At 49.9% G+C, this 27815-nt stretch overlaps 2 protein-coding genes across 3 annotated transcripts; both read left to right on the top strand.

The window, feature by feature from the left end:
- Positions 1-1413: 1413 nt before the first annotated feature.
- SERPINA1 (serpin family A member 1) lies at positions 1414-12231 on the top strand. Of its 2 annotated transcripts, none has more exons than XM_057731835.1 (5): positions 1414-1523; positions 8381-9039; positions 9707-9977; positions 10944-11091; positions 11962-12231. In XM_057731835.1, the coding sequence occupies exons 2-5, from the start codon at positions 8385-8387 to the stop codon at positions 12151-12153; spliced, it is 1266 nt and encodes a 421-aa protein (XP_057587818.1). In that variant the 5' UTR covers positions 1414-1523; positions 8381-8384; the 3' UTR covers positions 12154-12231. The 2 variants fall into 2 exon arrangements, with proteins under 2 accessions (XP_057587818.1, XP_057587816.1); XM_057731833.1 differs by lacking the exon at positions 1414-1523 and adding an exon at positions 3494-3541.
- Positions 12232-18498: 6267 nt separating this feature from the next.
- LOC130851991 (alpha-1-antiproteinase-like) lies at positions 18499-26414 on the top strand. The gene is given in 7 exon segments (XM_057732641.1): positions 18499-18545; positions 21369-21555; positions 21615-21963; positions 23518-23788; positions 24756-24903; positions 26224-26299; positions 26302-26414. Coding segments are annotated over 7 exon segments (1191 nt in total).
- Positions 26415-27815: the final 1401 nt, after the last annotated feature.

Genomic DNA, 27815 nt, shown 5'->3' with positions numbered 1-27815 from the left:
CCATCTGTGCCTGAGGCTGCCCTCAGTCTTATATGTTATCATTTCATTGGCTTTCCACAATCCTGGTAGAAGTGACCATTCTTAGTCTCCATCTCACATATGAGGAAGCAGAGGCACAGAGAGGTTAAATGGCTAAGATCTCAGAGAAAGAATGGTGAGTGAATGCTCAGATGTTTAGCCCTTGAGCCAATGACTGAACCACTGAGCAAAACTCCCCCTGAAGAAGGGAGCTGGTGCCTGGGGGGGGGGGGTGAGTATGGGGGGGATCTGAGCGTGGGGATACATGTGACCTGTCTCTGTGTGTGCTTGGAACAGTCAGTACAGGCTGGTTCCTGCACTTTATGGGGAACTCTGCCAATGGGTGTAGCATCCCTGAAGTTCACCATCACTCTCTGGATCAGTCAGGGCCTCTGGTCCTTGGTCTACTTGTCCCAGGGCCCTTCGCACACCTCTCCCTCTCACTCCTTTCCTGCTGCAGACCCCTCACTTCAGCGCTCATGCTTCTCTCCATCCCTTCCCCATCTCTAGACAGGCCTATGCGGGGATAGGGTCTCCCCAGACACCTCTTATTCACAGCCAGCCCACAGCATCTTCCTAGGATACATTCACTCCCAGGGATCAGTCCAGACGCTACAATCGACAATTCCAAAGGTAACCAAGTGGAAAGGACTTTCTCCACCTTGGCTTGTGGTTCATGTCCTGGAGAATGGCCACTGGGTGCCCCCCACCCCGGGCATTCTGTCCTTGCCCATTTTTCCAGATCATCCCACTGCTTCTTCCCAAGATGCATGTCCAGAGGAGCTCTCTGCAGCATGAGATACTAGGGGAGAGGCAAGTGTGAGGATGGGGCGACATGGAAGGGCTGAGCCTGGAGCCCTTGACTCAGAAGGGACTGGCCCCAACCCCGAGCCCCTCACTTTCTCCCACTCTCCCCCACCATGCTCTTTCTTCACTCCTGCAAGTGCCCCAGTCCCCCGACACCTTGCATCCCTTCTCCCTGCAGCCAGGGTCTGTGACGCACACCTCTCCCATATACACAGGCCCATCTCAATCTCTGCAGGGCTCCTCTTGTGCATTTCAGAGTATGGCTCAGGCCTCTTCCCTCTACAGGTGGCCCTGGAAATCTGCCGCGATGCTGATGCCAGGCTCTGGGCCAAAGGGTGACACCTGTCATCTCCATTCATCTTCTCTGCCAGGTGTAGCCACCTCGCTTACAGTAAGAGGCTCAAAGGAACTGGGTGATTCATCCTGGACCACACAGCCAGACACAGCAGGGACAGCAAGTGACACACAGGACGCCTGAGCCAGGAAGAGCAATCTGGCATCTGCCGGTCTCCTGGCAGCTTTGTGCAAGGCAGCTTCCTGTCCCAGGTCCCCGCCCCTCCTGGACCTGCTGCCTAAGCCACCCAGAGCCTCCTTCCTCCTGTGCTGGCAGAGCCCGTGCGCTGTGCTCAGCAGCACACTGCCTCCAGGAGCCCCGGGGGAGGAGGAGTTCCTTCTGCTGCAGGAACCAGGAATCGAAGGTAGGGAGGGGTTGGGGGCAGCGGCGGAACCTTCCTACCAGCCCCAGGCCACCTGGCTGAAAGGGCTAAGCTTGACAACAGCCTGGGTACTTGCCTTTGCCCGTTCAGTGCGAGAGCTGGGAGGGGCAGCCGGGTGTGGAGGGAGACCATTGCATGGATGGGGAAACTGAGGCACGAGGAGGGAAAGAAATGCCCAGGAGATACGGAGGACGGGCCTCACCTCACCCCACCCTGGGCCTCACCTCACCCCACCCTTAGCCTCCAAACTGTGGGCAAATATAGAGCCCTGGGGGAGATGACCCTTCAACCAGCATGGGGGAAAGAGTCAGGGTTCTGAAGCCAGCAGAACCAGGGAGTCGGGAGGGACGGGAGCGGGGAGTCCGCCCCTCCCTCAGTTCGTTTCTGCTTCTTTATGGAGGGTGGTACATACCCCCCTCACGGGGGTACTGACACTACTGAATGAGGGAGGCCTGGAGGGAAGCTCCTGGAATGTTCCTCCCCGCCCCCACCACTGCCGCCCACCCAGAATGACACCAGGGAGACCCACAGGCATGGGGACACCAACATCACAGGGGGCTCACTGTGCACCCCTGACACTGGGCTCTGAGCTTACCTGAAACTGCTGCATTTGATTCTTGCAGCAGCCCAGCGAGGTAAGAACTGTCACCATCCCCATTTTACAGATGGGGAAACTGAGGCACGGGGAGGTTAGCTTGCCTGAGATCACACAGCCAATGAATGGGGGTGCTGGGATCCCTGGTCTGAACGCGTGAGCTAGAGGAGCCTGCAGGCTATTTACCTGGTGGAGTCCCACACATGGGACCGGGAGAATAAGAGGAGGACAAAGACGCACTTGTCCACTGACTCAACAAATATCCACGGAGCACACACTGTGTGCCAAGGGGGCGTGGGGCAGTGCACACAGTGCGATGCCAACTGCCCTAGGTTTTTAAATGGGTCAGGGTAAAGTAGGGCCCCCCTGGCCTCAACCCTGCACCGCCACCCCCAAACACCACCAGTGCCCCCAAAAGCCTGAAGTAGCTCCTGGACGGGGCCACGGTCCCAAGGAAAATTCAAGCAACCTGTGGATCCCTTTAGTCTGCCAGGAGCCGCATCCAGTGGAAACAGACACGGGCCTGAGGCTGGCCAGGAACTGAGCCTCTTCCTGCCCGGAGAAGCCTGGAGAGAAGGTCTGAACAGAGGACTGTGCAGACCAAAATCAAGAGGCTAGTGTGTGCCCGGCACTTTACCTAAGTGATCTTGTGTATCCCTGACAACCGTGCTAGGAAGCGGGACCTTCAAAGCCCTACGATGCCAATGAAAATACCTCCCGGTTCAGAGAGATGGAGCAGCTTGCCTGAGGCCACACAGCAGTTCATAGATTTACTCTCTGACGCCTGGCCTGTGCCCATGGCCACCCACAGCAGCCTTAAAAAAGCAGTCAGTTCCCATTTTCTTGCCAGGGAAGGTGAGAGTTTTTGCATCTGGTGTGGTGGCTTTGGATGGATGAGAAGCCTTTCACCCTGGGCCTCAGTTTCCCCATCTGCCAATTGGACTCATAATCTACTCCACCCCCTGCATCTTCAGCAGTGGGCATTTCGAGGTGGCTCTGTAAATGGTAGCTCTTGCTACTGGTGGGGCAGCCACTGAGAACTCCCCAGCGGGAGCGCAGGCCAGCAAAGTCGTGCCGTCCCAAAGAGGGTTGAAGTCACATGCCACCCCAGCTCGGACGCAGGATGCTGTGGTTTATGCGCTGGGCACAAGGACTGACTTTGGTGTATGGAATAGAGGCTGTGAGCCGCCCAGGAGGAGCACATTCAGACAGCGTGGGCAGGCGACTCAGCCTCCAGTCAATGGACTTAGTCCCTGTTTGCTCCTCTGATAACTGCAGTGACCCTGGTTAATATTCACCAGAAACCTCCCCCATCGTCCCTCTGGGTCCACTGCTTAAATACGGGCAAGGACAGGGCTCTGTCTCCTCAGCGGTGGCCACCAGCCCCGACCTGGGACAGCAAATCGTAAGTATGCCTCCCGCTGGCAAGAGCTTCCAGAGAGGCCTCTGGATTCCTGTGCTGCCCAAGGAAGGCCCTGAGGATGCAGGGAGATGGAGCGGGCTGGGGCTGAGCTTCCTGTTGTCATAGCAACAGCAGCCCTGGGGATTCTTTCCTGCTCCCCAAGCCTGTCCAGAGCCTCCCCAATACCTCCCAGTGACTGAACTGGCCCTCTGTGAGAGGAAGTGGAAGTGGGGGGTGGGGGGCTGGCTCTGGTGTCTGGGACCCAGGAAGGAGCTCATTTCTGCTGGCACAGCTCCTGTGTTTTTCCCGTTGGTTGTCTTCTATAGGTCTCGCCACCTCCCCTTCTGCTCCAGTGTGTATCTTTTTCCATTTCTACAGATGAGAAAGATAAGGCTCAGAGGGGGACAGTAAGCCCAGGCTTACGTAGGGACCTGGTAGGGAAGCCAGGCTGAACCAGAAGCCCAGAGTTTCAGCGGCTCCTCAGGCCTCCATCTTCTGCAGAAATGCCCAGAACAGAACCTCACCAGGTCTCAGCCTGGAGGTACCAAAGTGGCCCCCGCTGTGCACAGTGGGCCTCTGGGCATCCTCATGTACAGCAGAAGATGGGAAGCCGGGGAGGGGAACCATCACCAGGAGGCTTTGAGCTGTATTCTTGAGCCCTCGCTGGGGACAAGCGGCTTCATTTAAGCCTCACGACAACCTTCTGAGGTGTTACTATGGCATTCGCCTTTCACAGATAAGGACTTCGGGGACAGGGAAGTTCATCACTTGACCCAACTACACACCATCCAGGAATCAAGCTCAGGCCACCTCATTCCAGAGCCCCTGCTCCTGACTCCATGCCCACTGCCAAGATATTTCCTTGGGTCGCAGGCACCAGCTGGGGAACGGGAAGCCCGGGGCCGGCCTCGAGCCCCCGCTAATGCTGGGTGACCCTGGACAGTTGCTCAACCTCTCTGTCCTTTTGGTCAAAAAATAGATAACCTTTCCCCTCCTGCTCCTACCCAACTCCTTGATCTCTGGAGTTTAGGAAGGATATGATTTTTTCGTCATTGGTTTTTGGAGATGGGGTCTACAGAGATGACCAAGGCCAAGGCAACCAGGCTCCCCGAGGGGGCTCTGAAAGAGCCACGATGTCAATAACAACTAATGCCTCCTGAGAGCTGGCTGCGTGCCAGAAATTTCTTGGCACTTTGCGCTTATTTCATTTGCATAATAACTCCATGGGGAAGTACCCCCTTATCATCTCTGGGAAATTGAGATTCAGAGAGGCTGAGTAACTTGTCTAAGGTCACACAGCTGATAGCAAATTGAACTTGGGCATTCTATCCTCATAGCCTCTGATCTTAGCCACAAAGTAATGTTGCCCCTCTTCATTTAACCAGGCCACCTGTGAGGTTTTCTATTTCAGTTCCTCTGGATTCAGCTTTATACAGAGAAGGCTTACATGCCAGGTTCGGGAATTGAAATACCTAGGATTAAATCCAGTTTTGTAAGCAACCAGCTCTGTGATTTTCAGTAATTTACTTCTTCTGTAGTTCTCAATTTCTCCATCTATAAAATGGGGCTAATAATAATATGAGACTGTGCACAGGAAAAGCCTGCTGTTTATGAAGTGTGATGAAGAGGAAGAGGAGGAAGAGGATGCTAACATTGGATGATGAATAGGGTTTAGCAGGTAACAGGCAATATGTAAAGCCTTGGAGAATTGAATTGAACATTTTCCAATCGCAGAGGCTGTTCTTTGCTGAGCAGCATTCCCTTCTCTGGTCCTGGCTAGTGTGGCAACTGGCCAGGAAGAAATCTGCCAGTTCTCAAGCCTGAACCCTACCCGAGTACAGGTACGGGGAGGGCTTCCCCACCCACTGGGTGCCCACCCACCCATCACCTTGTTCATTCCTCATCTTGTTCATTCCTCACATCTGCCCTGCAAGAGATTCTTTTCTCCACTTTATAGGAAGCCGAGGCTCAAAGAAGCGAAGTCACTTGCCCAAGGCCACTTGCCTGTAAGTGGCAGAGCTGGGTCACCCCGGGCTTATTTAGTGCCAGGTGTCAGCAAAATTTGTGACCTTAGGCTACAGTCGCTTCCCTGGACCCCACTGGGTCACTCATGGTTGCTCATTTTATGTCCTGGAGGAAATGGCATGAGATTAGGCAAAGGGATGTCTCACTTTACTCTCCCTGACCTGCGCCAGACTCCAGAAGTGTCACTGTGACATCTTCATTCTATTGATGTAAAGTTTGGTCCCTACACCTCTGGGCATTTCACTATTTACTTCCTCGTCTCTGGTTGGCTCCCCGGCACTAGAAGTTGGGGGTGTGTGTGGTGCTGTCTCTGATAGAAGGGTGAAGAGAGAGAAGTCTTAGGCCCCCAAAGTTGAAGGAACAGACTGGGAGGCAAAATGAAGCCAACAGGGACTCAAGGCCAACGTCAGAGTCCTCAGGACCTTACTCTGACATTCACAGAGTCTGAGACCTGGGGACACACTGCCCCGTCTATAGTTCGCGTGGTGGGAAAACCAAGGCTTGCTCAAACCAGCTTTGTCCCTGACTCACTGTGTGGCCTTGGCAAGGCACTGACCCTTTCCTGGCCTCAGACCATTTACTGTAAAAGGGGGAAGCCAGAGTAGGTGATGTAACCCCCAGGCAGATGGATTGGGGGGGCGGGGCTGCGTGCACCCCAGCTGTAGCCCCTCTTCACCGCAGCCCCATGCCGGCCTTGTTACCTTCTTAAGGCCAACAGCCCTCTTAGTGGGAGGGCGCCTCACCCCATCCCCCACGTGGGATGTCTCAATCCATCTTTTTCCACCAAACCCAGATATCCCTCTAATTAAAAATCCAGCACTGATGCACAGGGACCTCATTTAGGTCCCCCCACCTCCATTTATACAGTTGGGGAGAGGGAAGATGCTTGCCCAAGGCCAAGTGGACAGAGGCAGCCCTGTCAAGACCAGAAGCCACAGCCTCTGGCCCTGAGACCACTTGGCATATTTAGTGTCCCCACCCTGCAGAAGCCCAAATCCCTCATGATCTCCAAGCCCTGCAAAGATGGGGAGTTTCCATAAACCCTGAAGGACCACACCAAAATCCAGTGGGGAAGCAGAGAGAAACCCAAGCACGATGGAAATATACAGAAGTAATCTTAGCACAATCATCAGCCCTAAAACCACTGGTTCGTTTAAGAAAAATATAAACAGGTGTTACATAACAGGCGGCCTGCTCTATTTGGACTATTTAGAGGCTTGAAGGCCAGAAAAAAGATGTGGAAAGAAACCAGTTTTGTGCTTCGTCTTGTTGTTTCATAGGAAACTTTTTAAAGTCCAAGGGGGTAGATGAAACCCAGCGTCCTTTATATCCAACTTTTTCCCCTCAGGTTCTCATATGCCAAGTTCAAGGCCTCCTTTGTCTTTGTATTTTATTAAAATGATGGTTTTAGTTATAAGACTAACAGCTAGCAGCAGTCACACCCTTCTCCTCTGCGCGAACCTCATTTTCTCCATCTGAGAAGAGAGGAAGTTGTACTTAGGAATCCTCAGCCTAGTGGCCCAAGACTGGGCTATCTGTGGGGGCAGAGCTGGCCCTGTGTTGCTGCAGGTGACACTGACTTTGACTCTCACTAGATAGAACCTGACCTTGCTGGGTCAGCCACAAGGCTTGCCATTCCCTACTGTCTCCTCTTGCCGTGGAGCTCATCTTCCTCCCCGCCATCCTCGGAAGGCTTCTAGCTTGCACTCCTACCAGCCTCACTTCAATGCAATCTCTCTCAGATGCCTTCAGTGTAAGGTTTGGTGTCTAAACTTATTTCAATAAGTTCTTCCAACAATCTTACTTTCTACATGTGACAAAATGAGGACCAGAGAGACTAAATGACTCAGCTTGGATCACACAGCTGGTAGTAGCAGAGATGCGGATTAGAACCCAGGTCTGTCTGAAAAGAAATCTTACCCGCCCTCCACCCCACCCCACACACACACACACACAAACCCCACTTGACTGGAGGAACCAGCACCTCTAACATCCAAATCCACGCTGAGAGCAAAGCCAGGACACAGGTGCCTCAGGATGAGCAGCTACGTTAACTCAGCCCATTGCTGCAACTGAGGCCATGGACTCCCCCTGAGGGCAGCCCTCCAGCTCAGGAAAATCCACGAGGGGCTGAGGTTCACTGTGAGTGTTGAAGGGGTACAGCTCCCCAGCTCGGTTTCCTCACAGCTCTTCTCTGTCCTGGCTGTGTGTCATTGGGCAAGTTCCTTCCCACTCTGGGCTGCAGCCTCTCTGGCCATTAAAAAACACAGTCCGGTGGAAGTCCTCTTAGGGCTCCTCCAGGTCCAGTCATCTCTGGCCCTGATCTGGCTCACTGCCTGGGTAATCATCTACTTCCTCACTTTCCTCTTTTGCAAGATAGGAGCTGTGACACTTACACCTTGGGGTCATTGCAGATGTTAGTGGAGCCATCAAGAGCATGGACTCCAGACCCAGGCTACTTGGGGGTGTGATTCTGGTCCTGCTACTTCTCTGCTCTGGAACCTTGGACAAGTGACAACCTCTAGGAGCTTGGTCTCCTCATCTGTAAACCCAGGATTGCCATATGACCTACCTCATAGGACTGTCAACAGAACTTGGTGAGATAAGACAGTAAAGTGCTTAGCATGGAACGTGGCATGTCATAATCACTGTAAAGTCTTTGCTATTGTTCTTAGTCTTTCGATGATGCTGATGTAGCAAAGTGCTTGGCACATAGATGCTCGATAAACTGTGATTGCTTTGACATGGTGTCAATCAGTGGCCAAGGGACTCATCGTGTGGCCTGACTTGGGCGTGGTACCCTTCTCTCTCTTGCAGGACAATGGCATCCTCCATCACGTGGGGCCTCTTCCTGCTGGCAGGCCTGTGCTGCCTGGTCCCCATCTCCCTGGCTGAGGGTCTCCAAGGACACGCTGTCCAGGAGACAGATGCATCCCAGCATGACCATGAGCACCAGCAGGAAGCAGCCTGCCACAAGATTGCCCCCAACCTGGCCAACTTCGCTCTCAGCGTGTACCGCCAGGTGGCCCGTCAGTCCAACACCACCAACATCTTCCTCTCCCCAGTGAGCATCGCTACAGCCTTTGCAATGCTCTCCCTGGGGACCAAGGGCGACACTCACACCGAGATCCTGGAGGGCCTAGAGTTCAACCTCACTGAAAGAGCAGAGGCTGAGATCCATGAAGGCTTCCAGCATCTTCTCCACACCCTCAACCAGCCAGACAACCAGCTGCAGCTGACAACCGGCAATGGCCTATTCATCAACGAAAGTGTGAAGATAGTGAGTAAGTTCTTGGAGGATGTCAAGAACCTGTACCACTCCGAAGCCTTCTCCATCAACTTCAAGGATGCTGAAGAGGCCAAGAAAAAGATCAACGATTATGTAGAGAAGGGAACCCAAGGAAAAATTGTGGATTTGGTAGATGCTCTTGACCAAGACACAGTTTTTGCTCTGGTGAATTACATATTCTTTAAAGGTAAGTTTGCACAACCAGCCTGAGCTTTTTCCCACAGAAACACCTCAGAATAATCACAAACACTCAGTTTTTAATTTTCCTGGCAGTGCAGAATGGGATATAGTGTATCTCTGCCCGTTATTCAATTTGCCATACACGACCACTAAAACTTTCTGTGATCAAATAGGATTAGGGAACTATGGATTAAACAGTCAGAGTATCATTTTCTCTGCAGGACTTTTCAGAGCCTTAAATGTCCTAATGTGCATTGTAAATCCCCACCTGGGAGGGGCATATGATATGCAATGTCGCCAAAAATAGAGAGCCAGAGAAACAAAGTTTGGCAGAGTGTACAAAAGAAATAGGAAATCCTGGAACACATTTCTGACAACTCGAGTGCCGAAGAAATAGTGACACGTTTGGAGTCAGAAAGACCAAGATGCAAATCCTCCCTCTACCACTTAGTAGCCTCCACAAAATTGAAATTCTGGATCCTACTCCAGTCTTGCATTATCCTGCCAAAAGTCCTTTCTGTAGCCTGATTGCTCGTCTTAGCCCCATTTTGTAGATGGTAAAGCTGAGGCTCAGAGAGAAGTATCTCACTAGGAGGCTCAGGGCTCCTTTATTCTACCATCATTATGAAAGCTTCTTCCACCCCTGGCTGATGTCCACTGCCCCTTCTCTCCAGGAAAATGGGAGAAGCCCTTCGAGGTGGAGCACACCACAGAGAAGGACTTCCACGTGGACGAGCAGACCACGGTGAAGGTGCCCATGATGAACCGCCTGGGCATGTTCGACCTCCACTACTGTGACAAGCTGGCCAGCTGGGTGCTGCTGATGGACTACATGGGCAATGCCACCGCCCTCTTCATCCTGCCCGACCAGGGGAAACTGCACCAGCTGGAGGACAAGCTCACCAAGGAACTCCTCTCCAAGTTCCTGGAAAAGAGATACACAAGGTGACTTCCCTAAACAGAGGCCGACCCAGGAGCTGCCACATCGGGTCCAGCCTGAGGGTGGGGGGTAGACCCATGTCCCATGGCCACGACCACTCTGCGTGACCTTGTGCTTCCAACAGAGGCCAGCATCCGTGCAGGTGGTACAAGCCAGGCTCGGTGGCTGGGAGGGAAGGTGCCTAGGGGTGAGGAGTGAAAGTCCTGTCCCTGAGGACTTCCTCTGCAGTCTGGACACTGCCCCTTCCTGGTGGCCACTGCCCAGTGCAGGGAGAGCAATGCCAACCCATGTCATGGGCAAACCCAGAAGGAAGAGGTGGGCTTCCTGGCAAAGGTGGCAGTTGAGTGTGGAGTTACAGGATAGAAAGTCCATGGCAAGACAGGGGAAAACTTGCTCAGAGAGGCCAGAAAAGCAAAGGCCCAGAGCGGGAAACTCCAGGACATGTTTGAGGCTGGTTCTGGTTCCTCTGTCATTAGATGTGTGTGGTTTGATCAGGTCCCTGTCATGCACCCCAAATTAGTCATGTCTCTGTATTTGCAAATATGCCCATGCCTGGATGAGCTATTTTATCAGGTACAATATAAAACAAAAACGAAAATACAGAGAAGTAATCATCATTCACCAAACAGATGTCACTTAGGAACTGCCACCACCCTCTAAGCTCCCCTGGGATCCCAGCCCCAGAGATTCCCAGTCTGGGGGTGACCAAACCCTGCAGGGAAATAGTGTGCAAGTCCTTCCAGAAGACACCCTGGATCCTCCAGGAAGCCTTCTTGGAGGAGGTGGCATTTGAGAGGCTTCGCAGGACAAGAGGATCCCTAACAATCTCTGACCCCAGGTGTAGAGGAACTAAAAGTAGAATAAATCCATCCTCGCATGGGTAGGGGGACAGGGTACCAAGTGGGAGGAACAGCCAGAAAAGGAAATATTTCAATTCCGTGAAACGTTTTTATTTTCTAACATCATGACAGGTCTGCCAATTTACATTTGCCCAAATTGTCCATTTCTGGAACCTACAATCTGCAAACTCTCCTCGGTAAACTGGGCATCACCAAGGTCTTCAGCAACGGGGCTGACCTCTCAGGTGTCACTGAGGATGTACCTCTGAAGCTGTCCAAGGTGAGTGGGTCCTTGATGTCTCTACGTCAGATGTGCACGGGGGCTGCAGCTCAGGGGTGAGGCTGAGGAAGGGACAAAGGGACACAGGCACACCTGCAGACTGAGGTCCCTGAGGAATGCCATCACTCCACCAAGACTGCAATGTGGTCAGATGACGGAAGGGGAAAAGGGGGCCTCACGTGCTCAGTGCATTTTAGGGACCTCCTCTGAGGTTGTGTCACTCACCCTGTGTCTCATCCTTGGCTGGGCACTTCCCTTCTTTGGGTCCCAACAAGCCCCTACTTACAGAGAGAAGCTTAGGCTCAGGAATTGCAAAGGACCTTTGGCGCCTGTGTCTGCGACACCAGGAGCTACTTGCGAGTCACAAGCCTGAGTTACAGAGTGATTTTGACCAAAGATGCCATTTATGCAGGAGAATAACAGGTGCCCAAAGAAACAACTGCAGTTCAGTGACTTTGAACCGAGTGTCTGGGTGGGGATGAGGCGTGTGAAGGTCCCCATCAAAGTCCTGGTCCCCAAGAGTTTAGAATCTGGTTCTACAAACAAGAGAGGAGCCAAGGAGACAAAGTACAAGAAAATCTTCTACCTCCCGAGGTGGTGGGTTGCTTCCCAGGGATGCTGAGGAGGCTGGTCAGGAAGAGGTGAGGGTGCCCTGGTGGGTCAGACAAAGTCCTTGAGAGGGATACCTTATGTGTCCCCCGCAGGGAGATGAGGACAGGAATGGAGAAGGACAGGCCAGGTGATGAGAGAGGAAAGAGTGGGCCCCCTCCCTGGGCAAGGCTCTCCTCCTCAGGCCTTGCTCCCAGGTCTGGGTGGGGGCCGGCAGCCTGTCTACACTCACATGGGACCTCTGTGCTCTCCCCTTTGCAGGCACTGCACAAGGCTGTGCTGACCATCGATGAGAAAGGGACAGAAGCTGCAGGGACCACGTTTATAGAAGCCATCCCTATGTCAATTCCCCCAGACGTCGAGTTCAACAAACCCTTCATCTTCCTCATCTACGATAAAAACACCAAGTCTCCCCTCTTCGTGGGAAAGGTGGTGGATCCCACGCAAAAATAACTGCCTCTCTGGGTTCAGCTGTCCCCTCCCAGGCCAGGTCCCCTCCCTCCGTGACATTAAAGAATGACTGACCCGGCCTGAGCTTGCCTGTGGTGTGTAAATCTCTCACCCTCTTGAATCTGAGTTTCTCTTTATGTCCCCAGGATGAGTGTGGAATTCAGGTCATGGTCATTCAAGTGTCCACTGCATCAGGATTTATTAGCATTTGCACTGTCCAGCCCTGGGCTAGACCAGGATGAAACGCTGGCTGAAACCCACAGCTTACTGACTCTGCCCCAGTCCGTGCGGAAAAGCTCCAGGCTTTCCAGTCTCCTCTGGGATCCCCAAGGGAAAATCGCACAGGCTCAGAATCCAGCGGGTGGCCCCCACCTCCACCCGGCGTCCGCCAGGTCCTACTCAGCATCCAGTGCTCCACGGCCCGCCCACCCCGCCCCACCCCCCCACCCCCGCCACCTGCTGGTGCTCACTGCGCCCCCTGGCGAGAGCCCCTCACCCTGCAGGGCTGCCACTGCTCCCAGAGCCCTCAGCTCACATGGGGACACTGAGCTGCAGCGTCGCCAGCAGCAGAGGGAGAAGACCGGGTCCTCTGCTTGTCCCACACTGTCACCTGAGCCAGGCTTGAGCCCTGACCACTCACAGATCTTTCCTGCAAAAGGCTCTGGCTGCTTTTTCCAGGGACCCTTTTCCAGGGGGCTGGACTGGGGACACTTATTTCTGTCTCTGTCACTCCATCCCTGCCCCAGGACCCTCAAACACACCACTCCTAGAAGCAGGTCTCATCTCCCCAGTGAAGTGAAGGTCTTAGTCTGTATTACTTGCTCAAACTCACCCAAGATGTTAGCCCCCAGACCACTTACCCTACACCCTCTTGTCTTCCCCGATCACAGGGCCAGGGTGCCCTGGAGGGCTCTGGAAAGCCCTGACAATGATTCCTTGGTCATAGGAGAGGAAGTAGAGTAGACACTCGACCCCCAGTGCTCCACCCGCTCTCCCTTAGCTAAGCTGTGTCCAGGGCCACATTTCCACTTGCCTTGTTCCTGCCCCAGGGTGCTCCCTCCTCATGGTCTTTGGAGGAAAACCACAGCTCCCTAGGCCACAGTCAGAGGATGTCCTGGGAGCAAACCTTTTCACTAAGGGCCGCGTGACTCTTTCTGGTCCTCCCAGGCCCTGCTGGAGGGCTGCTGCAGTCAGGAGGCCTGGCTGGAGCCCAGCCTGAAGGAGCCAGCTCCCTGAACTCTCCTGGGAATACATATGTCCCATGGAAGGACTGCCCAACCCTACGCAAATCCAGTGATCACCATCTAGCTGCTCACTGGGATTTGAGCTGCATAAAATTTACACCGTTCAAGTCAAAATGGCCACATCTGTGCAATTTCACATAACTTAACCTAATGGATAAAGATTGGACTGTTTCTCCAATAAGTCTCTATCCTCTTGAGTTTTCTCTGACTAGAGACTTCCAACTCCTATAGGTACAAACATCATCCAGCACCCGAATGATGCCAGACGTTAGGGTCTGAAGACCTGGATCAAGTTCAAACTGCTACTTTTTGGCTGTGTGACTTTAGCAGAGTCAACAAACCTCTCTGATCTTCAGTATCCTCATCATGGTTATAAAACCTACGTGGAGTTGCAGTGGAGTTCACATCAGAGTTTTAAAACAGAAAGAACAGCAGGGGAGTGTAAGGGACGATGTTTGCTGCCTCTATGAGCGCCTTCTCTAAGTCTGGCTCCCTGGAGGCGTCATTCAAATATTTTCTCATTGAATCTTCATGGCTGCACTGTGGTGTTGGGAATGGAACTGCTCTGCTCTTATATGCAGCACGTTCTATAGATGAAGACACAGAGGCTCAGAGAGGCTCATTGTCTTGTTCGAGGTCATGGTAAGTGGTAGACCTGGCTTCGGAGGCTCTCCTTGTTCCTCCAGACCTCACCACATCATGCCAGATGGGCCATGCAGGACTTAGGCAGAGATAAGTTCCTCCTCTAAGTGTGAGGAGTGCGGGGGGCCCACAGCACATGCCTAGGATGTCTCTGCAAGAAAAACAGTCCCTGGATCTGCTGGAGCTCTTCCCATCCAAGGTTAAAGGGCTCACAGCCTTGAACAAGCAACAAGGCATGCTCCGCAACACTGGTGTTTTGGGGCAGTAAAGGGTCAGATGCAAAGGCCACTTGGAATTGCTGAGAGCCCAGGGAATTCACCTAAGATACCATCATTTCACATCAAAGAATGGCCTGTCATTACATTCGTCTGGACTCTGGTTAGCAGAGACCCAATTCAAACTAGTTTAAAGTCCCAAAGGGGGTTTCATTGGTTCATATGGGAACCAACAGAGTCCATTCATTGGGGGTGGGGGCAAAGTCATAAGGAGGACAAGAGTGTGCTGCAAACCAGGCAGGACAACCATAAGCCTCAGCTTTGCCTGCTCTTTAGAATTTTTAAATATATTCACTGCCTAGTCTGATCCTCAAAATTGGTCCTTGAAGGACCCAGCTGGGAATCGTCATCCCCAAGGTACAGATGGGGAAGTGGAGGTCCAGCAGGTTGGGAGACCTGCCTAGCACAGTCCTGGAAGGCAGGTCCCTTGCTCTTCAGCCTAAGCTACTACCTTCATGCCATATATTCCCCAGTCCACCTGAGACCTTAGGAAGAATTCCACAGGGGGTCTGCCTCTCTGCCCTAGCACCAGCTGAAGCACAGCTACTAGGGGTTCTGGGCTGGTCCAGGTCAGTTTGCCCCTCCAGGCAGGAACCCAGCTCTGCTCTGAGACAGATGAGAGGGAAACACACAAGCAGGCTCTGGGCTCAGACAGGGACAACATAGAAGGGACATTTCCACCTCCCTATTAGTCTGCAGGAAAAAGACATACCAATTAGATTTTTAAGCGTAAATAAAGGAACCTTTGAGGTTATGTACAAGCTCTGCCTTGACTGGTGGGATCATCTGAGACTCACTCATAAAATGAAGACAAAGGTCAGGGATGCTTCTGGCTTCTCACACATGCGCACTACATCAGAGATGGGAGATACTGATTACGTGTTGGTTTCCATCCCAGAAGCTCTCTTGATCCTCTCCACAGGCCTGTGGGGTGGGCATTAGTTCAACAAGGAGAAGTAAACCTTTACTGGGTATCTGCAATATCCCGGGGATGGGGAGGAGACCCACCCTCAAAAAACGCTTGTCTCTGGCTGTGGATGATGGGTAATGAATGCAGCTGTGATGTCATGATCAATAGGAAGAAATATATGCATTTGGTCTTCATCCGGGTTCCAGCATAGAGATCCTAAAACCCTTGGATTTTCCTAAGTAATGAGCACCAGTAAGGTGGTTTTTGTTATGTTAATGAGGTGACTTTTAGAAAGCTCCTAGGTCAGGGGCTGGTTGCCATAGAAACAAACCCCAACCTCAGGGAGGGGAAGTGGGATTGGAGATCAAGTTCGGTCACCAATGGTCAGTGAGTTAATCAATCGTGTCTATGTAACAGAGCCTCCAAAAGAGCCAAAAGGATGGGGTTCAGAGAGCCTTGGGGTTGGTGAACAGATAGAGATTGGAGAGAGTGGGCTGGGTGTCAGGTCATGGGGAGACCTGGCCTCAGTCTCACAATGCTGGAGGGTGGCAAGCTGTCTAACTCAGGGGCAAGTTTCTGGAAGCCCGCTGTCCCACAGAAATAAACCCCATGTTCCAAAATGAGCTTTATCAAAAATGAAGGTGCTATATGTCCTCATAGGCTTTATTTTTGTCCATTCACTCACCTGGTTTGGCAGTTAGGCAGAAAAGATAAGGCTGTTTAATAAAGCTTGAAAGATGCCAATAGCAGGCACTCTGATGGTAGCAGTACTCTTACCACTGTTGCTGTTGGTGTCCTGCTTGCTGTAGCAATGGTTACATAAGGAATGAGCAAAGGAACTAGAGTCAGAAGAACTGAAGCAGGAACTTGGAGCCTCCTGCAGCCTGGTCTCTGTTTCACTGTGATAAGCAGAGCCCCTGCATCCATCCCACAGGAGATATGTAGAGTGAAAAAGATAATCACCTTGTCTCTGTTCAGCCCTTGAGGTTCTGAGCTTCTTTGTTACTGCAGCATAACCCAGCCCATCCTGACTAATACAACTAGAATTCAAGAAATTGTACTCAAAGAAGTCTTCACTTAAGAAGCAAGACTGAAGTGATGACTAAGACAGAAAAGAAAGGCTGAAGAGCATCCTTAGGAGGGAATCAAATTAGAAGGTACCAGAAAGGGGTGCTAAGTACATGCCAGGGACAGTCAGCCCAGGTGTGGTGGTGAGAACATGCCAGAAAATTTGGGGGATGCGAGGCTGAGTCATGTGGGACAGGGTACCAGCAGGTCAGTCCCATAGGGGAGGCCCTGACCCAGGTGGAGCTGATTACCAGGGCATTTGCTCTCAGAAGGCAAAGCTTACTTTCCATGGCCAGGCACTCCCTTATTATTTGGTATCACTTGGGTTTTCTAAGAACAATATGAACATCATATAATGAGAAATCAGAGCCATCAGAATTTTTTTAATGTCATGGTGACTTTTACAGAGAGCACAGTAAACAGAGCAAGTTAGAAATATGTATTAAGTTTTAAAAAAGTGATTTCTTCTTTAGTCCTCAGGTGTTAATAGCCCTAAAAAATGCTCCGGAGTTTTATCAATATTATTGATGCAGTTTCCTTTAATTTGGAGGTGATTTTCAGCAATGTTAGGATGAAAATGCTAACAGCAGTATAAACAAAGTAGAAAGAATTCAGGAATCCCAAATCAGCCTTCTAATGAATGTGCAACCCTGAGCATGTCATTTGGTCTCTGTGTGCCTCAGTTTCTATTCCTGCAAAATGGGGATAAAGAGACCTAACTCACTGGTTTCTTCTTGGATGATTGTGCAAAGTGTCTTTTTGTAGTGCTGGCCCTTACCAAATATTAAACATTAATCAAGACTACAGATTCCAAAAGTAATATTTTGGGGACTTGCTTTCCCTTTCCCTTGATCTTGTCTCACAGCTCTACCACTCACGTGCCCCAGGAGCCAGAGACATCACCGTCCCTCTGTTTTATCACCAGCAAAAATGTGAGCATTAAGGTTGCTCAAGGTCCTGATATTCTGCAAGATTCTAACTCCATCAGGATGGTCCAATGTCATTCTTTCACATGATTTCTTTGAGCCTTGGCACCTGCTAGTTGCCTAGCTCCCTTCTGTGCCTGGGAAAATGGGCTTTGGATCCCCAAAGAACACAGATTCTGGCTCCCAGTGTGAGGTTTCCTAGGGCTGAGACCTTGTTAGTGACAAACCTGTGACTTCAGGCAGCTGACGCTTTTTGAAGGTCAGCCATGGGATACTTTTCTGGTGGTCCTGTGGTTAAGACTCTGTGCTTCCACTGCAGGGGGCATGGGTTCGATCCCTGGTCAGGGAACTAAGATCTCACACGTCGTGCAGTGTGGCCAAAAATAAATAAATAAATAAGAAATTTTAAAAAAAAAAAGAAAGAAAGGTCAACCATGCATCAGGCACAGTTCTAGACTCTGGACAGACTTTAATCACTTATGCCTCTCAACAGCTCTGGGAGGTGGGTCTCGAGGAGAGATGAACCCTTGGTCTTGCGTTGTCGTAAGTCTCCCACCACCCCATCCTCCCAGGTGGCCTTGTACCTGCCGGTTCCGTTGGACTAGACCACTTCAGGGAAGAACAGCAAGGCCCTCAGACGAGATCGCTGGCTGAGCTCTGGAGGCTCCCCAGGCTTATTTACTTCGGGAGGTGGGGGGTAGGGGCCCATAGGACTGAGCATCCCAACCCCCTGAGGCTGCCCTATACGCAGGCAAAGGCGTGTGCCAGTGTGGGACAGCCTGTGGGGTGAGTCCAGCCCAGCAAGCCTCCCAGAGGAAGAAGTGATGTCCATCTGCTGAGTGAGTAGCTCTCCATCAGCCCCGTCCTGAGCTGACACAGGTGGGTAAGGATGGGCCACCTTGACAGAGGAGGAAACTGAGGCACGGGCAGGTTTGGCTCCAATTTGCAGGGTCAGAATTTGAAGACAGGCAGTCAAGCCTTTGCTGCTCTGCCTAAGCACAGTCGATGGGGAGGATGGAATGACATCATTCAAATCCTCCCATTCTTTGTCAGATTCTTTTCCCATTTAGGTTATGACTGAGCATTGAGCAGAGTTCACTGTGCTATATGGTAGGTCCCTGGTGATTATTTTATATGTAGTAGTGTGTCTATGTTAATCCCAAATATCATTGTACACCTTAAATTTACACAATGATATAAATCAATTAAATCTCAATAAAGTTGAGGGGGTAGGAAGTAAATGTTATAAAATAAAGGCAAGGACTCTGGGAGGGTTCACGCCAATGAGCACTTCCCTGAACCCCTGCCAGCCAGTGCTCCTGTCTCCTCGGTGAGCAACAGCTGCCCCCCACCTCTGCAGGCAACCCTCCAACACCAGCAGACCCTCTGCTAGTCTCATGGAACTTAAGAAGAAAGAAGAAAGACATGGTTCCTGCCCTGAAAAAGCATACGTACGAAACATTCATCCTTAGGAAATAGTCCAGTGTGTGGAAGATGCTAAATTCAGGAAGACATTTATTACAACATTATTTTTAATGCTAAAATTGGAAACAACCTCACTACTTAAAAACTAAGGAAATGATAACTTATAATAAACTTACTGGATGTAGGTAAAAAAATAAAAATAAAAATAAAATAAAATAAAACAAAATAAAGGCAAAAAAATGTAAACACAAACAACCTGATGAAAATATAGCTGAATATTTAACAACAAAAAGAAAAGGTCCTAGCACACAGGAGGCCCCTATAATAATACAGGCTGGTAGGCAGGGCTGCTTCAGGGTTAACTTTCTCCTTCTCCCACCCTCCCCAGGCTTGGACAGAACCCCGTGGCCTCGGTGGTCTTCACCTGTGTGCTTCCCCCCTGCAGAAGGCAGGGACAAGGCCCCTTGGAGGACCCCCCCACCCCTGTTCCCCATTCTTTAAAATGCTTCTCTGCCTAAGGATGCTTCTCTCTTTTTTTTTTTTTTACTTGTTTGTTTTTGTTTTTGTTTGGAGGTAGGTACTATTATTTCCTCTTTATTTTTTCTTTCTTTTTTTTTTTTTTTTTTTTATTGAGAAGAGTCTTCTCTCTTACCTTGGTCTTTTAAATTCCAGCCAGAGCCAGAGTCCTTGGCCTCGCCCTGTAGATTCCATGCCTCACCACTTACTTCTTATTGGAGAAAGCAGATCCCCTTTTAGTTTTCCGCCATGATAGCCTGTCCCCCAGATTTTCAGAGGAGAACCTAAGGTCTCCCCACCCTCCTGCATAGTGGACCCCTGGCCTTGACCTCATTGTTAGAACTCCTCCTCTGAAAGGTTAAGGTGTATTCATTAACTCCTCAGATAACCCTGCTAGCTTTTCTGTCACCTCCTCCCCTTTCTTATCTGGGTTCATGGCCCTGTCTTCTATCTGCTGGCCCCTCACTGATCCTAAAGGCTTTAGTTTGCAAAACCCACCATCCCCTTCCCCCAGAGAGCTCAAGAAAGGCTTCTTGAGGCTGTGGCTGCATGTGAGTGTTTGGCTGGAACAGGCCTGACACTCAGGGGCTGTTGGCATTAAGCATCTTAAAGGTGCTGGTCATCAAGCTCCTGGCAGCCAAAGGACCACAGAGGCATCTGAGCTCCCAAGGTGACAGATGAAGAGACCTTTCTGTAGTCTCCCAAAGACCTGGCACAACCTACCACAGCAGAATCTTGGGATTCCTTGACAAGGTCCCCACCCAAGAAGGATGAACACCCCAAACTGACTGAGGTCCACTAAACTCTTTGGCCCCAATAAGCAAATTCAAATGGGAATCGTGTGAGCCAAACCCATTCTGAAATGAGAAAAGTCTGTTCAACTGGGAAGAAGGAGGCCTCCCAAGTAGGTCTCATGCTCTGAGAACTTCCTCCTTCAATAGGGGAGGCCCACAGGGGTGCTTTGACCCCAGGGGACCCTGGGCAATGCCTGAATGATTTTTGATTGCTGATTGCACACCTGAGGGTTGGGGAGGGGCTACTGGGATCTAGTTTTATCTAGGATGCCGCTAACCACTCAACAATGCACAGGACAGCCCCCCATAGCATAGAACTTTCTGGCCCAGAAATAGTACTGAGCTTGAGACTCCTGACTCCCTGTGTGCCCAGCCCTTAGAAGCAGCCAAGCTCCTGCTTCGGAAGGCAGTTATCGGATGAACAATCCGCTGGACACAGAGACCACCAGGCCAAGAAGCACAAGACCTGTCTGTCTCAGCTCTGCTTGACCAGCTATGCAGGCTTGAGCAAGTTAATGACCCTGTCCGAGCCTCACTTTTCACATCATGTAAAATGAAGATAGCAAAACACTCCATGAGACAAAATGTGTGTGAGTGCCATGAGGTGGAAGGGTCTCAGGTGCTGTGTTTGAACAGCCTTCTCCAGGCCTAGAGCATTATAGAATCAGATGATAGCAACCAGGCTCACGTGGCTTATAAAGTGTGGGCTGTAATAGTTTCAAGAAAAAGGGAGATGGAGGAAGTGTGTGGAGGTAGGGAGAATCTGGGCCTGAATCAGGCAAGATGGGTTTCCTTACAGCTCTTCTCTGTCCTGGCTGTGTGTCATTGGGAAAGATCCTTCCCACTCTGGGTTGCAGCCTCTCTGGCCATTAAAAAACAGGGTTCAGTGGAAGTCCTCCTTGGGCTCTTCCAGGTCCAGTCATCTCTGGGCCTGATCTGGCTCACTTCCTGGATAATCACCTACTTCCTCACTTTCCTCTTTTGCAAGATAGGGGCTGTGGCACTTATACCTCGGGGTCATTGCAGTTGTTAGTGGAGCCATTGAGAGCATGGACTCCAGACCCAGGCTACCTGGGGGTGTGATTCTGGTCCTGCTACTTCTCTGCTCTGGAACCTTGGACAAGTGACAATTTCTAGGAGCTTGGTCTCCTCATCTGTAAGCCCAGGATTGTCATATGACCTACCTCATAGGACTGTTGCCAAAACATGATGAGATAAGACAGAAAAGTGCTTAGCATTGAACTTGGCATGTGGTAATCGCCATGAAGTCTTTGCCATTGTTCTTAGTCTTTCAGTGATGCTGAGGTAAGAAAGTGCTTGGCACATAGATGCTCAATAAGCAGTGGTTGCTTTGACATGGCATCAATCAGTGGCCAAGAGACTCATTGTGTGGCCTGACCCCCTTCTCTCTCTTGCAGGACAATGGCATCTTCCATCACGTGGGGCCTCTTCCTGCTGGCAGTCCTGTGTGGTCAAGTTCCTGGCGCCATGCGTCAATCCAGCCCTGATATTCATGAAAACAATCTCCCACACTTCTCCACCTTCGCCTTTAACCTGTACCATGAACTGGTCCGTCATTCCAACAACAACATCTTCTTCTCCCCAGTGAGCATCTCTCTAGCCTATGGTTCTCCCTGGGAACCAAAGATGATACTTACACCCAGATCCTAAAGGGCATAGGCTTCAAGTTTAAGAAAGTGCCTAAGGCTGATATCTACAAAGGCTTAGGAAGTCTCCTTGAAACCCTTAAGGAGCCAAACAATCAGTTCCACCTGACTGCCAGCGCTATGCTATTCATCGACAAGCATCTGAAGCAAAAGCCTGAGTTTTTGGACGATGTCAAAAAGCTGTACCACTCAAGACCCCTCTCTATCAACTTCAGGAACATCAAAGAGGCGAAGAAAGAGATCAACCATCAAATAGAGATAAGAACTCAAGGAAAACTTGTGGATTTGGTCAAAGAGCTTGATGAAGACACGGCTTTTGCTCTGGTGAACTACATAATTTTTGACAGTAAGGTTGCACAACTAGTCTGAGCTGGTTCTTTAGATTTTCCTTGGCAGTGGATGGAATGTAGCTATGAATCTCAGTTATTCAATTTTCTACACACAACCATTAAAAGATTTTGCGTGAGGAGTTCCCTGGTGGTCCAGGGTTTAGGACCCCGCACTTCCACCTCATGGGGCACGGGCTCTATCCTTGGTCGGGGTACTAAGATCCTGCATGCTGCACAGCATGGCAAAAAAAAAAAAAGGACTTTACACGATCAAATAAGGTCAGGAGACTGTGGATTAAACAGTCTAATCATCATCTTCTCTGCAGGACTTTTCAGAGCCTTAAATGTCCTAATGTGCATTGTAAATCCCTACCAGGGAGGGAGGCAAAATATACAATATCTCAAAATAGAGAGCCATAAAAACAAATTTTGGCAGAGCATATGAAGGTAATAGGATTTCACAGAAGACACTTCTGACAGCTCTTGTGTAGTAGAAATAGTGACAATTTTGGAGACTGAAAGACCAGGGCTCACATTGTGCCTCTATGACACATTAGCTGTTTGACTATGGGCAAGTCATTTTACCTCTTTGAGGTTCTAGTTTCCCATCTGTAACATGGACATAATAATGCCCTTCTTATCAGAATTTTAGAGGGAAAAAAATAAGTTACAAAGAGCATGGGACTATACGCTCACACAGAAGATGCTCAAATAAATTTGAATCCCAGCTTGCCTTCCTCCCTCTGAGTGATGAGAATGTCAGGACCTGTGGGCCCCAGAGGGAATTCTAAGGCAGTTTAAACAGTACATGGAGGTAACCTAGTAGGGGAGGTGAGAATCAAGGCTGGGGCTACCTCCTTCACACCATTGGCTCCTTGCTCTAGAGGGAGAATAGCATGATGGAGAGTGCCAAGGCCAAAGTGAGCACATCCCAGGTCCCAGCTCTGCCATGGGACTTCACGTGGCTTTCACCACCCCCAGCCTCAGTCTCTTCCTCCAAACAAATGGGAAAATTGGGCCCCGGGGTCCCCAAGGCACCATCCCACCCTGTCTTAGCAGGATAGTGGCATTCTCTTGGTAGAGCAGAGGGAGCACTGCCCAGGCATCTGCATGTCACATGTTCGTCCAGGGAAAGGCTATTAGAGTAGGGACAAGAGTGATTTCCCTGAATAATAAGAAGTGCCAATTACCAAGGGGCAGGGAGATTCAGACTGGAAGTTTCCCAGTATGACCTGGGGAGCTTCCAACCACTCCCAATAACTTTTGTTAATCAGCCTCAGACCATGCATTATATAAACATCATATCCAAGAAAAAATGCTTGTTCAACCCACCCAGGTTGAAGCCATTTAGCCTCTGCAATACAGAAACTCTGGATCCTTCCCTAGCCTCAAATTATTTTCACAAAGCCCTTCAGGAGCCTGATGATTTTGTTTTTGCCCCAATTTACAGATGGCTAAGCTGCGGCTCAGAGACCAGCATGTTACCAGGGGGCCTCAGGGCTCCTTTATCTGGCGCACTTTTCTAAACTTGCTCCTACCCCTAGCTGATGTGCACCTTCATCTCTCTCTAGGCAAATGGAAGGATAAATTTGAGGCTCAGCGCTTGCTGACAGGAGACTTCCACATGAACGAGAAGATCATGGTCAAGGTGCCTATGATCAACTGCCTGGGCAAGTTCCACCTGTACCAAGACAACAAGTTCTCCTGCTGGGTGCTGCTGCAACACTACAAGGGTAGAATGGCCACCTTCCTGCTTCTGCCCGACCTGGGGAAGATGCAGCTGCTGGAGGACGGGCTCTCCGAGAAGCACCTTACCAGAATCCTCAAATACCTTGAGATACGGTGATTCTCAGGCCAGGGCTGACCCAGGAGCTGCCTCATTGGGCCTGGCCCAAGGGAGTGAGGGGGGACCCAGATCCTATACATCATCTTACGTTCACAGACTGAGCATCCTTTCAGGAAGCACTGACCAGGCTTTGTAAGAGGGATGGTGTCTAGGGGTGAGGAGTGAAAGTCCTGTCCCTGAGGACTTCCTCTGCAGTCTGGACACTGCCCCTTCCTGGTGGCCACTGCCCAGTGCAGGGAGAGCAATGCCAACCCATGTCGTGGGCAAACCCAGAAGGAAGAGGTGGGCTTCCTGGCAAAGGTGGCAGTTGAGTGTGGAGTTACAGGATAGAAAGTCCATGGCAAGACAGGGGAAAACCTGCTCAGAGAGGCCAGAAAAGCAAAGGCCCAGAGCGGGAAACCCCAGGACATGTTTGAGGCTGGTTCTGGTTCCTCTGTCATTATATGAGTGTGGTTTGATCAGGTCCCTGTCATGCACCCCAAATTAGCCATGTCTCTGTATTTATAAACATGCCCATGCCCAGATGAGCTATTTTATCATGTACAATATAAAACAAAAATGAAAATACAGAGAAGTACTCATCATTCACTGAACAGATGTCACTCAGAACATGCTACCATGTCTCATGGTCCCCTGGGATCCCAGCCCTGGAAAAGTCCCAGTCTGGGGGGTGACCAAACCTTGCAGGGAAATAGTACACACAGTCCTTCCAGAAGACACCCTTGATACTCTAGGAGGCCTTCTCAGAGGAGGTGGCATTTGAGAGGCTTTGCAGGACAAGAGGACCCCTGTGATTCTAAAATCCTCTGACCTCGGATGTAGAGGAACTAAAAGTAGAATAAACCAAGGCTGACCTCACATCCTAGTATGAGCAGAGGGACAGGGCACCAAGTGGGAGGAACAGCCAGAAAAGGAAATATTTCAATTCTGTGAAGGTCCTTTGTTTTCTAACCATTTTGACAGGTTTGTCAATTTACATTTGCCCAAACTGTCCATTTCTGGAACCTATGATCTGAAAACTGTCCTGAGCAAACTGGGCATCACCAGGGTATTCAATGACGGGGTTGATCTCCCAGGGGTCACTGAGGAACAGCCTCTGAAGCTGTCTAAGGTGAGTGGGTCCTTGATGTCTGTACGTCAGAATGTGCACGGGGGCTGCAGCTCAGGGGTGAGGCTGAGGAAGGGACAAAGGGACACAGGCACACCTGCAGACTGAGGTCCCTGAGGAATGCCATCACTCCACCAAGACTGCAATGTGGTCAGATGACGGAGGGGGAAAAGGGGGCCTCACGTGCTCAGTGCATTTTAGGGACCTCCTCTGAGGTTGTGTCACTCACCCTGTGTCTCATCCTTGACCAGGGACCTTCCTTCTTTGGGTCCCAATAAACCCCTATTTACAGAGAGACGCTTAGGCTCAGGGATTGCAAAGGACCTTTGGCGCCTGTGTCTGCGACACCAGGAGCTACTTGTGAGTCACAAGTCTGAGTTACAGAGTGATTTTGACCAAAGATGCCATTTATGCAGGAGAATTACAGGTGCCCAAAGAAACAACTGCAGTTCAGTGACTTTGAACCGAGTGTCTGGGTGGGGATGAGGCGTGTGAAGGTCCCCATCAAAGTCCTGGTCCCCAAGAGTTTAGAATCTGGTTCTACAAACAAGAGAGGAGCCAAGGAGACAAAGTACAAGAAAATCTTCTACCTCCCGAGGTGGTGGGTTGCTTCCCAGGGATGCTGAGGAGGCTGGTCAGGAAGAGGTGAGGGTGCCCTGGTGGGTCAGACAAAGTCCTTGAGAGGGATACCTTGTGTGTCCCCTGCAGGGAGATGAGGACAGGAATGGAGGACAGGCCAGGCGATGAGAGAGGCATGAGCATGGTGATGAAGGACAAAGAACAGACCAGTCCCCCAGAGAGGGGAGGGTTAAGAAGAGGAGTGTGGGATGGGGTTGGGAAAGTAAGTGTGACCAGCTCATGGAGCTTTACCAGGCAAAGATCTTGATTTTGTTATCCTTATTCACCCACACACATATGTACACACATGCACAGCTCTCACACATGCTCACACTTGTGCACACATACACACATTTATTGAGCACCTACGCTGAGTAAAGTTCCTCACATGAAGCACCATCATGGCCGTGGGTCATCCTCTCCCATAGCTCTGATTTTCCTATTTAGGAAACGGGTTTCAAGAAGAGTCTTCTCCTTGAAGTGACACAGTGAGTTAGTGGGGAAAATTGAACCCAGATCCTTGTGATGGAAAGTCATGTTCATTCCATTACACCATGATGACTCAGTTGTGAATCATGCGGTTCTTCATTTAAAATGCTCTGGAGGGAGCTCTTCCTTGAGCCTCAGGACAGCTCCCAGGTCTGGGTGGGGGATGGTGCAGGCTGTCTCTGCCTCCAACAGGCTTCTGTCCTCTCTCCCTTCCAGGCCATTCATAAGGCTATGATGAGCATCAGTGAGAATGGGACAGAACATGCTGAGGCCACCACTCAGAAGAGAGTGCCTGGTCTGAGCATCTGACCATCAACTTCAACATGCCCTTCTTAATCATCATCAAGGATGAAAACACCAACATTCCCCTCTTCATGGGAAAGGTGGTGAATCCCATGCAAAAATAACTTCCTCTCTGGGTTCAGCCCTCCACTCCCAGACCAGGTGACATTAAAGAATGACTGACCTGGCCCGAACTTGAGTGTGACGTGCAAATCTCTCATCTTCTTGTCTCTGAGTCTCTCTTTATATCCTCAGGATATGTGTGGAATCCAGATCACAGCAATCTTTCATGTATCCACTTAATTAATTTTTATTAGGTATTTACACTGTCCAGGTACTGTGCCCGGCAAGGGTAAAATGTTGGCTGAATCCCACATTTTATTTAACAGATACGGAAAGCCAACAAAGACAGAGATAGGCCACTCTGGAGGTGGGTAGAGACAATTAATTGATTAGACTTTGGTAGGAGAGTGGTAGGTAAAGTGGGCAAGAGTAAGGCAAGGCTAAGCCAGGCAGACCAAAAACTGGGAGAGAGCTGAGGGGGTTGCGCTTATGTGAGGGGTCACAGTCAGTTCAGAGTGTTAAAGGCCCAGGTCCACGTTAAATAATAGTGTTTGGACCACTGGGTAGATCAAACACTAAAACAAAACAAAACAAAATGTTCTAAAAGAAAGCATTGGTTAGTTCATTCATTGGTATTGAAGTGGATAAGGCCTCTCTAAACAAGACAGAAAACTCAGAAGTCATAAATATAAGGACTTATATATTTCACGGTAAGGCAAAAAAAAAAGAAAAAGAGTTAATTCAATTCACTAATGTGACATACCAATTATAAATATGTGTACCAAACATCAGAACTCCTAAATATACGACAGAATTAAAGGGAGAAATAGACAGCAACATAATAATAGTAGGAGAATCAATACCCCACTTTCAATAATTGATAGAGAAACCAGACAGAAGATCAATAAGGAAACAGGAGATTTGAACAACACTACAGACCACTTGGACTAACAGACATATAAAGAACACCCCACCCAACAACAGCAGAACACACATTTTTCTCAAGTGCACATGGAACATTCTCCAGGGTAGACCTATGTTAGGCCACAAGATAAGTTTTAATAAAGTTTAAAAGATTGGAGCCATACTAAGTTTCTTTTCTAATCACAGTGGAATGAAACTAGAAATCAGCAAAAAGAAAGCTAGAAAATCCAGAAATGTATGTAAATTAAACAACTCAAACAACCAATAGGTCAAAAAAGATATCACAAGAGAAATTAGACTATATCTTGAGACAAGTAAAAATAAAAACACAGCATACCAAAACTTATGAGATGCATTAAAAATAGTACAAAGAGGGAAATTTGTAGCTATTAGCTTCCACATTATAAAGAACAAGGATCTCAAATCAACAACCTAACTTTACACCTTAAGGAACTAGAAAAAAAGAACAAATTAAACTCAAAGCTAGCAGAACGAAGGAAATGATAAATATTAGAGCAGAGTTCAACAAAATAGTTTTA

This window comes from Hippopotamus amphibius, chromosome 4, assembly GCF_030028045.1.
Source record: "Hippopotamus amphibius kiboko isolate mHipAmp2 chromosome 4, mHipAmp2.hap2, whole genome shotgun sequence".
NCBI lineage: Eukaryota > Metazoa > Chordata > Mammalia > Artiodactyla > Hippopotamidae > Hippopotamus > Hippopotamus amphibius.
This window is presented reverse-complemented; position numbering and strand designations above follow the sequence as displayed.